Below are 14,184 nucleotides of genomic sequence, written 5' to 3'. Positions count from 1 at the left end.
TGCTCAGAGCTTTATTTGCAGGTGCAGCCGCGCTACAGACACCCCGCGGTTTTTTTCCATGCCGCGCGTGGCTGTGTCCCGCGTGGAGCCGCGTCCTGAGAGGGTTGGGCTCCCTAGCAGGTGGCGTACGCGTTGGCCCGCTCGCGGATCTCCTGCAGCAGCCCCGACACCTGCCGCTCCAGCGCCTGCAGCCGCGTCGCCTTGGCCGCCATCGCCTGCTCGTTGGCCCCGAAGTGCTGCTCCAGCTCTGCGGGACGGCACAGGGCACAGGGTGGGCTGCGGGCACCGAGTGGGCAGCCCCCGTCCCCTGCCGCCCCTTACCTTCCAGCCTCCTCTTGCTGCTGTTGGCTTTATCCAGCAGGTCCCTGGCCTCAGCCGTCAGCCGCGTCACGCGTTGCAGGGCCCCCCCGGCCACCCCTGCCATCCCGCTCACCCGGCCCTTGAGCACCACGTAGCGCTGTGTCACCTGCACCAGGTCCTGGGGCACACGGCACGGTGAGGCTGAGCTCCCCGCACCCCCTCCCCCGCTGCTGCAGGGCCGGGGCTCACCTGGCTGAGCGTCCTCGAGGCGGCGGTGGCACGCTGCGCCCTGTCCTTGGCATTCTGTGCCAGGCGCTGGGCGTCCTGTCCGCGCTGCTGCAGGGCGGTGACACGCTGTGCCAGCTCCCGCAGCCGCCGCTGCAGCCGTGACTCCTTCCCCTGCAGTGCCTGCAGCTTGCGCTCCGCCTGCGTGCGTGGGACATAGGTGGTGGGTGGGCACCGCATGCCCACCGGGTACCCACGGCATGCTCGCTCTGTGCCCATGGCATCGGCTTTGCTCCCCTTGTGTGCCCATGAGGTGTGCCATCCCCAGTAGCACCTCTCACCTCCCTGGCTTTGCCCTCAGCAGCCCGGATGCCATCCTTGGCGCTCTGCAGGGCGCTCCCTGCCGCCACTGCCTGTGCCCGTGCCACCTGCAGTGCAAGCTGAGTCCCCTCCAGCTCATCTCTCACACCTTCTGCTCGCTCCCTGTGGGGATACAGACACCTCCAGCCCTGCTCAGGGCCCTGCCACCCTCCCTATCCAGCACATCGCCACTCGCCTGGCATCCTGTCCCTGTGCCAGCAGCCCCTGTGCAGCCGCCAGCCCCTGTGCTGTGCTGTTGAGCACTGCATCCACCCCATCCAGCTGGCTGATGCTCTCCTGCATCTCTTGCAGCAACTCCTGGACGTGTGCGGGGCTGCTGGGCAGGGAGATGTTCAGCACCTGCCGCGCCACCAGCTCGATGCTGCCTGGATCTGCTCCCTCCTCTGCAGGGACATCGGAACGGGGTGGGCTCAGGGTGGGCACGGGGCCCCTCACTGTGCCCACACGCTGCCGGCCCTACCTGCCAGGAAGGCTTTGATGCGGCGGATGAAGTCCCGTAACTGTGCTGTTGCCTTCTCCGTGCTTCTGCGGGCGGCCTGCGAGCGTTCCAACGCCTCCTCTGCACGGCTGCGGGCACCCCGCGCCAGATCCTGCACCTCTTGCATCTGGGGTGTAACCAAGGGGCACCAAGGGGTTTCCAGTTGGGATGTGTCAGGGGTCGTCATTGAGTGAGGAATAGTTACAAAGGGCCGCGTGTGGGAACTGAGCACACGGGGATGACGTCCCTACCTTCTGTGTGATGGCACTCAGCTGTCCCAGGGCCACTTCCAGCTGCTGCGAGGCATTGCGGGCGCTGCTCAGGGCCTGAGCTGACACAGGCAGGGCCCCTGTGCACCCCACACCCCCACAGTGCCGCGTCCCCATGCTGTCCCGGCACAGAGCTCCTCCACACAGTGACTCTGCACAGCTCCGGTCTCCAGGAACCCCACAGATCTGCAGGGACGCAAAAGGTGGAGTTTGACTATGTGCCACCTGCGATGTGGGGTATCCCCCTGCGCCCTTTTTACCCCATCCCGCTCTCACCTTCTCATTGATCCCGGCCACGCTGAGCCCTGACAGCCGTTTCTGTGCCTCCCGCAAGGATTTCCGCTGCGCAGCCATGCTCCGGCGGAAGGCGTCGCCCCGCTGCCGCAGTGCCCGCTCAGTTGCCCGCTGCGCGGCCCGCGCTGTGCCCAGCTCTCCTGCCGTGCCGTTGGCCACCACCTCTGAGTGCCGCGAGTCCCGCGCTGCTGCCACGATGCTCTGGTAGGACTCTGCAAGTACAGTGTCCCACCGTGTCCCCAGCATCTCGCTATGGCTCCAGGATCAGCCACGTCCCTAGTGTCTCACCGTGTCCCCATGAGCTCCCTGTGTCCCTGGATCTCCTAAGTATCCAGAACCCCCTGTGCTCCACCATCTCTCTATATTCAGAGTCCCACCACCTCCCCAAGGTCCCTCTATTCCTAGGATCCCCCATGCGCCCAGAGTCCACCACACACCCAGCTTCAGGGCACAGCTCTCTTATCTGCCATGCCCCCACGTAGCCTTGCTGGATGCCCTTACCCTGGAATCCCGCTGCTGTCACAGTGCCGAGGACAGATTGCAGATGGGAGGTGGTTTGGTTGAGCCCACCCAACTCATGGCTCAGCCTGGCCAGCCGGCCACGGTGCAGTCCATCAGCCTGCTCCAGCTGATCCACATGTTGCTCCAGCTCTTGAAGCCTCTTCCAGAAGTTGTCCAGCTCTGTCCTATGGGGCAAAGAGCTCTCAAACCCCTCTGGGCGCCTAAAACCCTCCCAGCCCATCACGTGCACTTGCCTGGTACCATCCAGCTGCCCGGCCAGCTCCTGCAGGAGGGGGCTACTGGGGCTGCCCCCCTCGCCCAGCAGCCGCTCTGCATGCCCCAGGGCCTCCTCCAGTGCCCGCAGACGGGGGCTGAGCGGTGCTGCAGACCCTCCCTCGAGCAGTGCCCGTACCCGTGCCCTGAGGAGCTGCAGCCCGTCCTGCAGGCTGTCCAGCACCGCATCCCAGTGCCCGAAGCAGGGGTGGCATGGTGAGCAGCGAGGGAAGGCAGCCTGGTAGCCCCTTTGGCAGCGGTCGCAGCGCAGCCCCCCAAAGCCCGGCCGGCACTGGCACTGCCCGCTGGCTTGGTCGCACTGTGGGCTCTCAGCACCCAGCGGCTCACACTCACAGGCTGTGGAGATGTGCACTGTCAGCCTGGTGCCCTCAGAGTGGCACTTTGTCCCCTGGGTCATCACCCATGCTTTCAGGGTGCTATCACGTACCCAGGGTCCCCAGAGACTCACCTTGTCCCCAGCATCCCACCATGTCCTCAGCAGCCACTATGGCTCCAGGTTCATTCCTATCCCCAGGATTCCACCACATCCCCATGAGCTCATTATGTCCCCAAGGTCCTTCACATCCACAGGATCCTCTCTATGTTCCCAGGAACCCCTATGTACCCAAAATTTCACCCTGTGTCCCCATGACCCCCTGTGTCTCCAAACCCTGTGTCCCCAGGACTCCTCCTCCCCCAAGGTTCCCATGTTCCCAGGAATTCCCATGTACCCAAAATCTCACTCAAGGCACCCTGTATCCCCAGGACCCCTCCTTCCCCATGGTCCCCACGTCCCCATACACCCCACTCCCAGTCCCTGGGCCATGCTCCCACCTCGGCACTGCAGCTCAGGGTCTCCCCAGTGATGCTCCTGGCATTGGGAACAGACACGGCCACCAAAGCCAAGGTGGCAGCGGCACTGCCCTGTGACCTGCAGGGAGAGTAGGGTGCTCAGCCCATCCATTCTCACTCCTGGAGGATGCAGGACCCATGATGGGATGCTCACCTCATCACAGGCGGGATACACGGCGTGCACGGGATGGCATCCACAAGGCTCACATCCCCCCATCCCACCCAGGTTCCAGAAGTTGGGTGCACAGCGGTCGCAGCTCCTGCCCACCACATTGGCTCTGCAGGCGCAGGCTCCCGTGGCGCGGTCACAGCTGCAGGTGCCGGCGGTGCAGTGGGCAGACAGAGTTCCCCGTGGGTCACAGCTGCAGCCTGCAGGCAGTGGGCAGCCACGTGGGGCACGGGGCTCAGCCCCCTGCCACCCCAAAACGCCACATGCCCACAGCCCCTGCCCCACTCACGGCGGCAGCTGCGCAGCAGGGCATTGCCGAAATAGCCAGGCTGGCAGTGCGCACAGCGGGGCCCGCCGGTGTGGTACAGGCAGCGCCGGCAGTGCCCCGACCGTGGGTCACAGGCCCCCGGATCACTGGTGTCAATGTTATTGTTGCACTGGCAGGGCCGGCACGTTCCTCCCTCCATCTCCGGCGTCCCAAAGTAGCCCGGGGAGCAGCGGTCGCAGCGAGGCCCTGTGGGAATATGGGATGTGCGTGATGGAACCTCAGTCCCCTTGTTGGGGTCCTGCGGTGTGTCTGTGTGCCCCTCACCGGTGTACCCGGGTGCACAGAGGCATACGATGTGGTGGGTCTCCTCGTCGGCGTGGCAGGCGCTCCCGTGGTAGTGCCGTGTGCCGGGGTAGCCAGGGCAGGGACAGGGGCGGCACTGCTGCCCTGAGCCCAGCACCGGGTCTCCGTAGTAACCGTCCTGGCACCTGCAAGGGCGGGAGTGAGGCCTCATGAGTCCAGCCCATCTATTTCATCAACTCCCATCCCTTCCCATTAGCTCAAACCTGTTCCATCCAGCCCCACCATCTCATTCTATTCCATCTCATTCCATCTTGCCTTATCCCATCCCATCTCACCTGACCCCACCGGTGCTGTAAGCACCACACGATGCCATGCCGTGCCAGGCTGTCTCGCCCACCCCTGCTCACCTCTCGCAGTGCCGGCCGGTGGTGTGGTCACGGCAGTGCAGGCAGCTTCCCGTCCGCGGGTCGCACTCCTCGGCGTGCCCGTTGCACTGGCAGGGCCGGCAGGAGGGGAAGCCCCAGTGGCCCGGCTGGCAGCGGTCACACTGCCGGCCCACAGCACCGGGCAGGCACCGGCACTGCCCACTGCCTGCATCACACAGCTGGGACACGGAGCCCTCCGGGGAGCAGGCGCAGGCTGTGGGACAGCACGGCTCATATCAGGGTGACCTCAAACCGAAGAACAACCATCCCAGTGGGATGGACAGACAGACAGACAGAGGGATCCCACCCCAGCATGCCTGACATGCCAGCAGACCCTGCTACTCACGGCTGCACCCCAGGGGTCCGAAGCCGTAGCTGCCGGGTGCGCAGCGGTCACAGCGGCGGCCGAGGACATGGGGTTTGCACTCACACTGCCCCGACAGCACCTGGCACACGCTGCTGCGGGAGCCCTGTGGGTCGCACTGGCAGGCTGTGGGGCAGCAGGAGCATGGCTGGGGATGGGGATGTTATGCCACAAGCCCCCATCATCCCCTGCCCTCCCCTGCACCAGGCACTATCTGGCCTTGCTGCACTGAGCATCGCTCTATCACAGCCCACTCACCCACCCACCCACTCACGGCCCCACATCCCTGCAGCCCCCGACTCACGCAGAGCTCCGTCGTGCAGCACGGCTGAGATGCTGCAGACCAGGCGGGTGCAGGCTTCGGCCAGGGCATGTGGTGGGGCCATATGGAAAGCCTCCAGGCATCGGTAGTGCTCCAGCTCCTCGAGCCGCTGCACCGCCTCCGCCGCTGCGCCATGGAAGCCTGGCAGCTCTGGCACACGTGGCAGCAGCACCAGCTGTGGGGCAGCGGGGAGGTGGTGGGGCTGTCCCCACGATCAGTCCCAACCCCACTGACACCCCCAGCCCCACTGACGTTCCCACTCCCATGCGTAACTCCATCCCATCAACATTTCCATTTTCATTCCCTGCCCCAGACCCAGATGCAACCCCAAGCCCATTGCTGTCTCCATCAGTATCCCCATCCCCAGCCCTACAGGCATCTCAATCACCTTCAACACCTCCCTCTCCCTCCCATCCCACCTCTGTCCACCACCCACATGTGGTTTGCCCACCCCTGCCCATCTTCCCACCAGGTGTGGGGTGTGTTGGGACTCCCGTTACCGAGTCGATGAGGATGAAGGCACTGGGGTGGCGTTGGGTGACGCCGGCCCTCTGCAGCCGCACAGTTATCTCATATGGGGTACTGGGCTCAAAGCAGAAGGGCCGGGACAGCAGCACATACCTGCACAAAGGAAGGCATCAGGGCACAGAGAGATGGAGAGATGGCCAGGAGAATGTAGCAGGACCTGGCCACCTTCCTCATCTTGATTCCATGACTTGTGTGGCAGGACTACCCCTCTTCCCATTCCTACCGCATCCTAACCGCATCCTTCAATTCTGGAAGTGTGGCAGTGTTGTCTTTTTCCCCGTCCTGATCCCATCTCCATACTCATCCCCATCCCATCCCATCCCACCCCATTCCCAGTTCCATCTTCATTCCATCTCTTTATCTCATCCCATCACGTTCTCTCCTCACGCACATCTGTCTGTCTGCATTCCCATTCTCATCTCTACCCCAACTCTCATCCCCATCTCCCTTCCCAAACTCATGGCCGTCCTCAAGCCCTCCGTCTCTATGCTCATTCCTATCTGTCTTTAACCCAATCCTATCCCCATCCATAACTCCAACCCCTCCCCATCCCACCCCATCCCTATTTCATCCCTACCCCATTCCCTATCTTATCCCATGCCATCCTTTCCCCATCTCCACCTCCATCCTTATCCAACCCCCCTTCCCACCCCGTCCCACCTCTGGCTGTGGGGCAGTCCCTCGTGGTACATCTGCTCGGAGGGCAGCAGGTTCCCGCAGCGGGGGCTGGTGGGCAGCGCCCGGGAGCTGACGCTCACCACAGCCTCCCAGTCCTCGGCTGACTGCAATGGGATGCGGGGCCCATCAGCACCGGTGGTGCCACACAGTGCACACCAGGGCCATCCCACAGGCACTCTCACCTCGGGCTCATAGCGCAGCAGCAGCTCGTACTCCATGGGGTAGGGCACGTTGTCCACGCGGAACGTCAGCCCGGCCCCATCCCGCACACGGGCAAACCCCGGTCCAGTCCACGTCACCATGCGCCCGTCCCCGTCCCTCAGCACCGGCTCCACGTCGGGCTGGGCATGGCACCACACGGATCAGCCCCAGCCCCTGGCCCAGCCGTGCCCCTCCTCACCCCAGCGCTCACCTTGGGGGGCCGCTGGAGGCTGTGGCGCGGGGCTGCGTGGGGCTGTGGGGTGCGGGGAGGGCTGCGCTGGGGCCGAGCACGTGCCTTCCGCCCCACTGGGTCCCCACTGCGGTGCTGGGGGCAGTCCAGGGGCACCTCTGCCCGCACAGAGCCCTGCAGGGATGGGGACAGCCATGAACAGGGACAGCCATGCGCAGAGCATGGGGACGGTCATGCATGGAGACAGCCATGCATGGAGTATGGGGATGGCCATACACAAGGCATGGGGCAGCCCAGGTTGGGGACACTCACTGGGAGCTGGGGGTGGCTGGGCCCGTGGCCCGTGGCTTGCTCAGCCTCGTAGGTGTAGTGGTCAAGGGGTGCGCAGAAGAAGCCGGGCTGCACCTGGTCACACTGCCGGCCCATGAGGTGGGGGCGGCAGGGACAGGCCCCGTCCTCCATGGAGCACCTGGGGGAGGGCCCTTGTTGATCTTTCTGTCCAACTGTGCCTCACCCATCCCTCCCTGTCCCCATCCCTCCATCTCCAGGCACAGAGATCCCTCCTTCCACACCAGCCTGTCTCCACTGTGGAGCCCTGACCCCATCTCTCCAGCAATGCAACCACTCCATCCTGCCCTGTCCCCATCCCCGTGTCCCTGTGCCCTGCTGGGCAGTACTGTGGGCCCTCACCGGTTGCTGTAGGCTCCCCCGAAGTCACAGGAGCAGGGCCGGCAGCCCCCTACATCATAACTCAGGCCCCAGAACTCAGGCTGCAGTGAGATGGGAGAGATGGGGAGTAGGTGTTGGGACAGCCCAGCCCTGGGGGATGCCATGGGGCTGGGGAGAGCCCAGGCAATGGAGCACGGTGTGGGGCTGGGGCACTTACCACGCACTGGCTGCAGGAGCGCCCGGCCACAAAGCGCTTGCAGTAGCAGTCCCCGCTGATGGGGTCGCATGGGGAGCTGCCCGCCACCGTGCCCCGTGGGTCACACCGGCACGCTGCCCAGCACAGTCACACACACACAGTGGGCTGCATGGCACCACAGCCCACCACAGACCGCCAGTGCACCCGGTGATGTTCAGCCAGCAGCCCCACAGCCCCACCTCACTCAAACCCCCTTCCCTTACCGTCCCTCCCTCTTTCCATTTCCAACTGTCCATGCCCATCCTACTTGCATCCCCATCATCCCTTCCCATTGCTTCACTGTCCACTCATCCAGCTCAGCCCTTCCACCCCCATCCCCAACCCTCCAGCCCAATCCTTCCATCCCCATCTTTGAATCCCTTGTTCCTTATCTCTCCACCTCATCTCTTCATCTCCATTCTTCTTCAATCCCCACTCCTCCATCCCCACGGCTTCATCCCTAACCCATCCATCTCCACACTTCCATCTCCAGCCTCAACCCTCCAGCTCAGACCTTCCATCCCCATTCCTCCATCCCTAGTCTTCCATTCCCATTCCCATTCCTCCAGTCTCATCCCTAGCCCTCCATCTCCATTCCCATCCCTGTCATTTCCATTCCTTTATCCCCACTGCATCATCACTCACTCATTCAGCTCCTCTCTATCTCCCTCCCCAGCTCACCAGCTTCGTTCCCATCACTCCATCCCCACCCCTCTTTCCCCATTCTCCATCCCCGATCCCATCCCTTCATCCCCATCCTTTCACCCCCATTCCTTCACCCATGTTCCTCCATTCCCATCCCCACCCATGCCCACAGCCCGTGCCCGCCCCAGCCCCAGCTCACGCTGGCAGCCCTGAGGATCTCCCTGGCTGAGGCCGTAGGCTCCGTGCCGGCAGTGGTCGCAGCGCGGCCCGGCCACGTGCTCCTTGCAGCGGCACTGCCCCGCGATCATGCCCAGTGCCACGTCCGTGTGCGCATCGCAGGCGCCGCCATCCAGCGATCCCGCGGGGTCACAGTCACACGCTGCGGGGACACCATGGCAGCTGGGGCAGATGGCAGCAGGGGACACGGGGATGGGGACAGTGGGACCGGAGGCACTCACGGACACAGGCGGTGGGGGCACGGATATCAGAGCGTGGATGCCGGTAGTAGAAGGGCTTGCAGAGGTGGCAGCGGCGGCCCATGGTGTTGTGCTGGCAGCCGTCGCACACGGCCCCACTGGAGTTCCCGGTGGCCAGGAACACGGCCATGTCGAAGTGGCAGCGCCGCGAGTGCTCGTTGCAGTCACACCCTGTGAGGACGGCACCCCTGGTACCCGACCCCAACCCACTGCACGCAGGACCCCAAATGCTGGTGGTGCAGGACCCCACAGTCCCACACCGTGCTGGTGCGGGTGCGTGACACTCACGGCGGCAGGCGTTGGTGCTGGAGCCCTCAGCCGGGCGCCAGGGCAGCTCGTGGTAGAAGTCCTCGCAGCGCTCACAGTTCAGCCCCTGCGTGTGGTGCTTGCACACACAGCGCCCGTGGATCTGTGGGAGAGCACCTGGCTCAGCTCAGCCTGTCACCGTGTGCCACGCCGTGCCGTGCCGCATCTCACCATGCCGGGGACGGACGGTGGAGCACCGGGTGCAGGGGCACACTCAGCGGCGTGGCCGTGGCAGAAGCAGCTCCCACGCAGCACCAGCTCGTCCACAGCATAGTAGTATTTGTGCAGCACTTCCCGCCGTGAGTCCAGCAGGTTGTCCCCCAGCGTGTGCAGCTTGGTGAGGTTCACCCGCAGGTTGGTGACGCGCAGCAGCTCTGGGTAGCACAGGTGGCACCGTCAGCACTCACCACTCTGCCCCAGAGCACCACGACACACCCCCATAGACACTCACCCTGGATGTCAGGGCTGTACGGGTCCACCACTGGAATGGAGGGGTCCAGCACCTTGAAGATGACCTGGAGGTGGGATGTAGCACGTCAGCACATTCCCCACCCCGACCTCCCCACACTTCCCAGCCGCACGCACCTCGCCGTGGCTGGAGGGCTCGATCTCAGAGTAGCGCTGCTCACACAGCACCTCACCGATGTGCCCTGCGGGGTGCACGGGGATGCCGGGGAAGAGCTTGGAGCAGTTGTAGGCGAAGTAGCGGTACGTCTTCCAGCTGTGGCCAAAGTCAGACGAGCGCTCCACCAGCATGGCTGCAGGGCGGAAGGTCTGCGGGGCACACGGTGGCATGGGGGCACACGGTGGCATGGGGACTGGTGGGTCATGGGGTCCATGCCATCCCACTGTGCCCCGTGCGCCCACCTTGAACTTCATGATGAGGTGCGTGAAGTGGAACTCGCCCTCCAGGTCTAGCTGGATGCTGACGTGCTCCACGCCTGCAGGGGTGGATGGTTGTGGTTAAAACATGCAGCCCACGTGGGGACGTGCCCGTGGCGGGCCATGCTCTCACCATTCTCCGACTGCCACCAGCTCCTCTCGCTGTGGGGGCCGTGCAGGTAGATGACGTTCTCAATGCGGTGGCTCTCACGCAGGGCTGGGTTTCGTGAGTCGCAGGTGAAGCACTTCTCAGAGTCCTGCGCGGGGAGCATCAGTCGCCCTAGGGGCTTCACTGGCACACAGCACCACGCCGTGCTGCACTGCACGGTGCTGCAGGCTCACCTGGAGGTGGCTGACGATGCAGTACTCCTGGGGCTCCTGCAGCCCGCAGGTGGACGAGGCGCTGAGCTGCCGGGCTCTCCCCACCAGCAGGTTGCCGGTGGCCGGGTAGCAGCTGCCGCGGGCACAGCCCTGGGATGGATCCGGCTCCTCCCAGCCCCCCGCTGCCGGCGCCCCCACTGCACAGAGCGTGGGGGCTTGGGGGGCTGCACCATGACCCCACAGCCCATAGCCCTGTGCTACCCCACCCCCATCCTGCCCCGTCCCTGCATCCTGACCCACTGATGCAGCAGCACAAAGCTTCGTGACCCGGAAAGGTGCTGGCAGCGCCGCTGTGGCCTCGTGACCGGGGGGCAGGGAGAGGGCTGGGAGGGCAGCACAAGCAAGTGGGGTGCAGGGCTGGGGGCTGCTGACAGGAAGGGATGGGGCGGGGAGTGTGCGTGCTGTGGGCATCCAGCTCATGGAGCGGTGCCAAGGGGAGATGGGAGCCAGGTCAGGTGCTTGTTAATCCTGCAGGGCTCAGTGTAGCCTGGATTCCTCACTGGGATTTGCAGTGCCCAGGCCCTCACCTCATCAGCATGGCCTTATGACCCACAGCCCCAGCACAGGGCAGTGATGTGGGGCCACCGCAGCCCCAGGCTCTGTGGGAGCAGCACTTACCCAGGAGGAGAGTGAGCGCCAGAACATCCATGGGCAGCCACGGGCCCTGCCTGCAGGGCACAGAGATGGGGCTGCAGCATGGGGCAGCACTGCCAGGGCCTCTCACAGCCCCATGCACTCAGCACCTATCTCACAGCCATGTTCCTGACCCCATGGCTGCATCCCCACACCTCATCCTGCAGCCCCAGCCGCACCCATCCCTGCCTCCATGTCCAGCTCTGGCAACAGAGTCCCCATTGGGACCCAGCACTGGACCAGGGACACCCGTGGACAAGAGCCAGCAGGGCTGGAGGAGACCAGGCAAGGTCATCCTGCAGCTGGCCGGGGTCCTGCTGTTAAATTTAGGCTAGAGTTGCCTGTTGCGCTTCCTTCTCTGCCGTCACCGCCTGTTTCCAACCTTGCAAGCACCACTGGATCAAAGCCTGACCCCGCACCACCCCAACACAGCCTTCCTGTTCCCTCTTGCAGCCACTCAGGGCTGGGGGACGCCACGGGCCCAGCCCAGCTGGATGCCCGCGCTCTGCCCGGCACCGGTCCCACTCAGTGCAGTGCCAATGGGTGGGAGAGGCAGCTCTGAGCAGTCCCCCAGCCCCAACCCCCAGCCCAGCAGTACCTGTGTGGTGCAGCAATGCGCGGGGTGAGGGCCCGCTGCCCCGATCCGGGCGTGCAGAAGTGAGCCGGGGCGATGGGAGGCGATGGGAAAGTGGGCGGCTGCGCTGCCCCCCCGCACACACACAGACACACACGATTCTTATTCAAATGCGCTGCCCACTGAATGGGACGGCGGTCTCCAGGCTACGGGAATGTCACTGCCGATTCCTTCTGCCTGGAGGCCCTCGCCGCCCGCCCGTGGGGCTGTGGGGCCAGGCCTGGCCGTGCGGCCCAGCCAGGCGTCGGCAGCCTGGGCACGCCCCAGTGCCAACAAAGGCGCCTGGAGAAGCTGCTGGCTCGGCCTCCATGGGGCCAGGCCGAGGCCCCATAACCTCCCCGCCTGGTGATGCCGTGCGGCACCGCCCGGGCTGTGCCGGGTGTCGGCAGGCATACAGCCCTTCCCGCAGACACGGGGCTCGCTGGGCAAAGTCCGACCCACACCCACCCTGGGGAGCACCCGGTGGGCGTGGGAGGACGCAGCCCCTCTCCACGAGGACCCCACGGCCCCACTCCTCACGTGCAGTGCCGCACTGGCTGCCCGCGCCCAGCCGCAAGGCCACACCGCAGCCCGGGGCCCCGCTCTTACCTGTGCCCGTGGGGCCGGCGGGCCGGGCAGGCGGCCGTGCCCTCTGAGGGCTGCGAGCAGAGCCAGCACGGCCCCGCCGGGCTCGGCTGCTTGTTCCTGGAGGAGGGCGGCCGGTGCCTGTCTCCTCCTCCGTGCGCTGTGCCAGGGAGGGAGGGCCCTGCCTGCGCCGAGGTGTACAAGGTGAGGTGCAGGCCGGCTGCCAGGCGTGTGGCACTGCCGGCACACGCCATGGCAGGGACTCGCCTCCATGCCTACACAGGGTGCGTCTCCAGGAGCAGAACACAGGCCCTGGGGCGGCACGCTTCCCCACACCTCCCCGCGCGACAAGCCCTGCTCCGCGGGCACAGCCGTGCCCTGAGCCAGCCCCACTCACCCCATGCCCGCCGGCGCTGCCCGGGATCCCTGAGACTGCTCGAGCCCAACAAAGTCCTCAGTGTCACGCGGTGTCTCTCATTAGCCAAGGCTGAAGGAAGGAAGAGGACCCGCGTGCTTACACCAAGGCCGTGCTCTGGCTGCACGCTGCTGAGCAGGGAGGCAGGAAGGCAACGCAGCCCCCAGGGCCCAGCAGCACGCAGCGTGTCCTAGTGCAGCTCATCCCCTACACCTTGGCTGGGGGAGGGATGCCAGGACTCAGGGCAGCATGGGTGTGCAGCCCCATGGCCAAGCACTGCGCAGGGGAAGCCCGGAGGAAGGGCAGGGCTGTGCTCAGCAAGGCTCCCACGGCAGTGACCGGGCACCGACCTTGGCTCTGGTGAGGTAACGGGAGAGCTGGGAGGAGATGAGCTGATAAAGAGCCATTAGCACGGGCCAGCAAGTCTGCACTGACGGATCTCGCCAAGCACACCTTATTTGCTTTGGGGAGATCGCCAGCGGGCCGATAAAGGTGGATGTAATAGGATCCGTGGCCTTGGAAAAGGGAGAGGGAGGGACCCTCAGATCCTTCTGAGGACCTGAGCAGCCAGCAGTGCTCCTAGGCCACCTCCCCCCTAAAGGCTGCTGACTTCCCACTCAGAACAGCCTGTGCCTGACGGATGTCACAGGTGGGGACAGTGAGCTCAGCTCCACTCCTGCAGCACAGAGCTGCTGTGCAGCGCAGCCTCCCACGCCTGGCCAGCCCCGCTGGACCGACTTCAGTGCACCCAGCAGGTGGCTGACGCTTCCCTGAGCATCCTCAGCGAGCAGAACTGCTTAACCTCTTCCCTGCCTGCAGGGGCTGACTCACCCGGGCGCTGCAGCTCTCCGCTGTCGGGGCAGCTCCCAGGGGCAGTTCCCAGCTGTCCGCGGTGCGGCGGGAGGGGCCGGAGCTCGGCTGGGGCCGTGGTCCCACCACCGTTAGTGCCGGGTCAGCGCACCGATGGCCCCGCGGGACAAACGGAGCCGGATCACACGGCGGCAAACAATGGCATTGCTGTTGAATTAGCCAGCAGAAAGGGATCCCGAGGGAAGCGGGAGGGGGAGCAGGCAAGCGGGACCTGGCAGAGCGCCCACAGCGCAGCGCCGACCCGGGAACCAACCTGGAATGCAGATCTGTGCCAGTTTGTACCAGTATGGCACCAGTGCTACTTGTCTGGAGCATCCCCCATCCCGAGCCAGGCGTTCCTTCACAGCATCTGGGTGGCCCCACAGCTTGCTGGGGTGCACGGGTGTGCCTAAGCGGAGCAGAGCAGCGGTGGCACAGTGCCAGGCAGAGCACAGCTGCCCCACAGCATCCCTA

General features: G+C 65.1%; 1 protein-coding gene across 2 annotated transcripts; it reads right to left on the bottom strand.

The window, feature by feature from the left end:
• Position 1: 1 nt before the first annotated feature.
• On the bottom strand, positions 2 to 14,104 carry LOC136056965 (laminin subunit beta-2-like). Of its 2 annotated transcripts, XM_065749379.1 has the most exons (36): positions 13,693 to 14,104; positions 12,844 to 12,933; positions 11,234 to 11,283; positions 10,577 to 10,752; positions 10,368 to 10,491; positions 10,220 to 10,293; positions 9,938 to 10,126; positions 9,804 to 9,867; positions 9,524 to 9,726; positions 9,335 to 9,455; positions 9,029 to 9,217; positions 8,770 to 8,949; positions 7,908 to 8,020; positions 7,712 to 7,791; positions 7,334 to 7,490; positions 7,043 to 7,195; positions 6,813 to 6,971; positions 6,613 to 6,734; positions 5,925 to 6,045; positions 5,407 to 5,599; positions 5,085 to 5,228; positions 4,721 to 4,952; positions 4,335 to 4,498; positions 4,032 to 4,256; positions 3,728 to 3,942; positions 3,556 to 3,652; positions 2,703 to 3,078; positions 2,449 to 2,633; positions 1,930 to 2,159; positions 1,636 to 1,839; positions 1,367 to 1,511; positions 1,078 to 1,289; positions 867 to 1,004; positions 550 to 726; positions 322 to 478; positions 2 to 247 (listed from the first exon to the last, which is right to left on the bottom strand). In XM_065749379.1, exons 2-36 carry the CDS (start codon positions 12,846 to 12,848, stop codon positions 114 to 116), a joined length of 5,508 nt encoding a protein of 1,835 aa, XP_065605451.1. In that variant the 5' UTR covers positions 12,849 to 12,933; positions 13,693 to 14,104; the 3' UTR covers positions 2 to 113. The 2 variants fall into 2 exon arrangements, with proteins under 2 accessions (XP_065605451.1, XP_065605452.1); XM_065749380.1 differs by lacking the exons at positions 12,844 to 12,933; positions 13,693 to 14,104 and adding an exon at positions 12,471 to 12,504.
• Between the last annotated feature and the right edge of the window lie 80 nt (positions 14,105 to 14,184).

Source organism: Cyrtonyx montezumae, unplaced genomic scaffold (assembly GCF_038088225.1).
Source record: "Cyrtonyx montezumae isolate F1298 unplaced genomic scaffold, pur_monq_1.0 scaffold_6, whole genome shotgun sequence".
NCBI classification, from domain to species: domain Eukaryota; kingdom Metazoa; phylum Chordata; class Aves; order Galliformes; family Odontophoridae; genus Cyrtonyx; species Cyrtonyx montezumae.
The sequence above is the reverse complement of the archived record's forward strand: the minus strand, read 5'-3'. Positions and strand labels throughout refer to the sequence as shown.

What these genes read in the sequence shown, in the direction of transcription:
- LOC136056965 (XM_065749379.1), bottom strand. An exon ending in GCATCGTCAGCCACCTCCAG is followed by an intron (nt 10,492 to 10,576) that starts GTGAGCCTGCAG and finishes CTCCCCGCGCAG; the next exon opens with GACTCTGAGAAGTGCTTCAC. An exon ending in CCAGCCACCCCCAGCTCCCA is followed by an intron (nt 7,196 to 7,333) that starts GTGAGTGTCCCC and finishes CCATCCCTGCAG; the next exon opens with GGCTCTGTGCGGGCAGAGGT.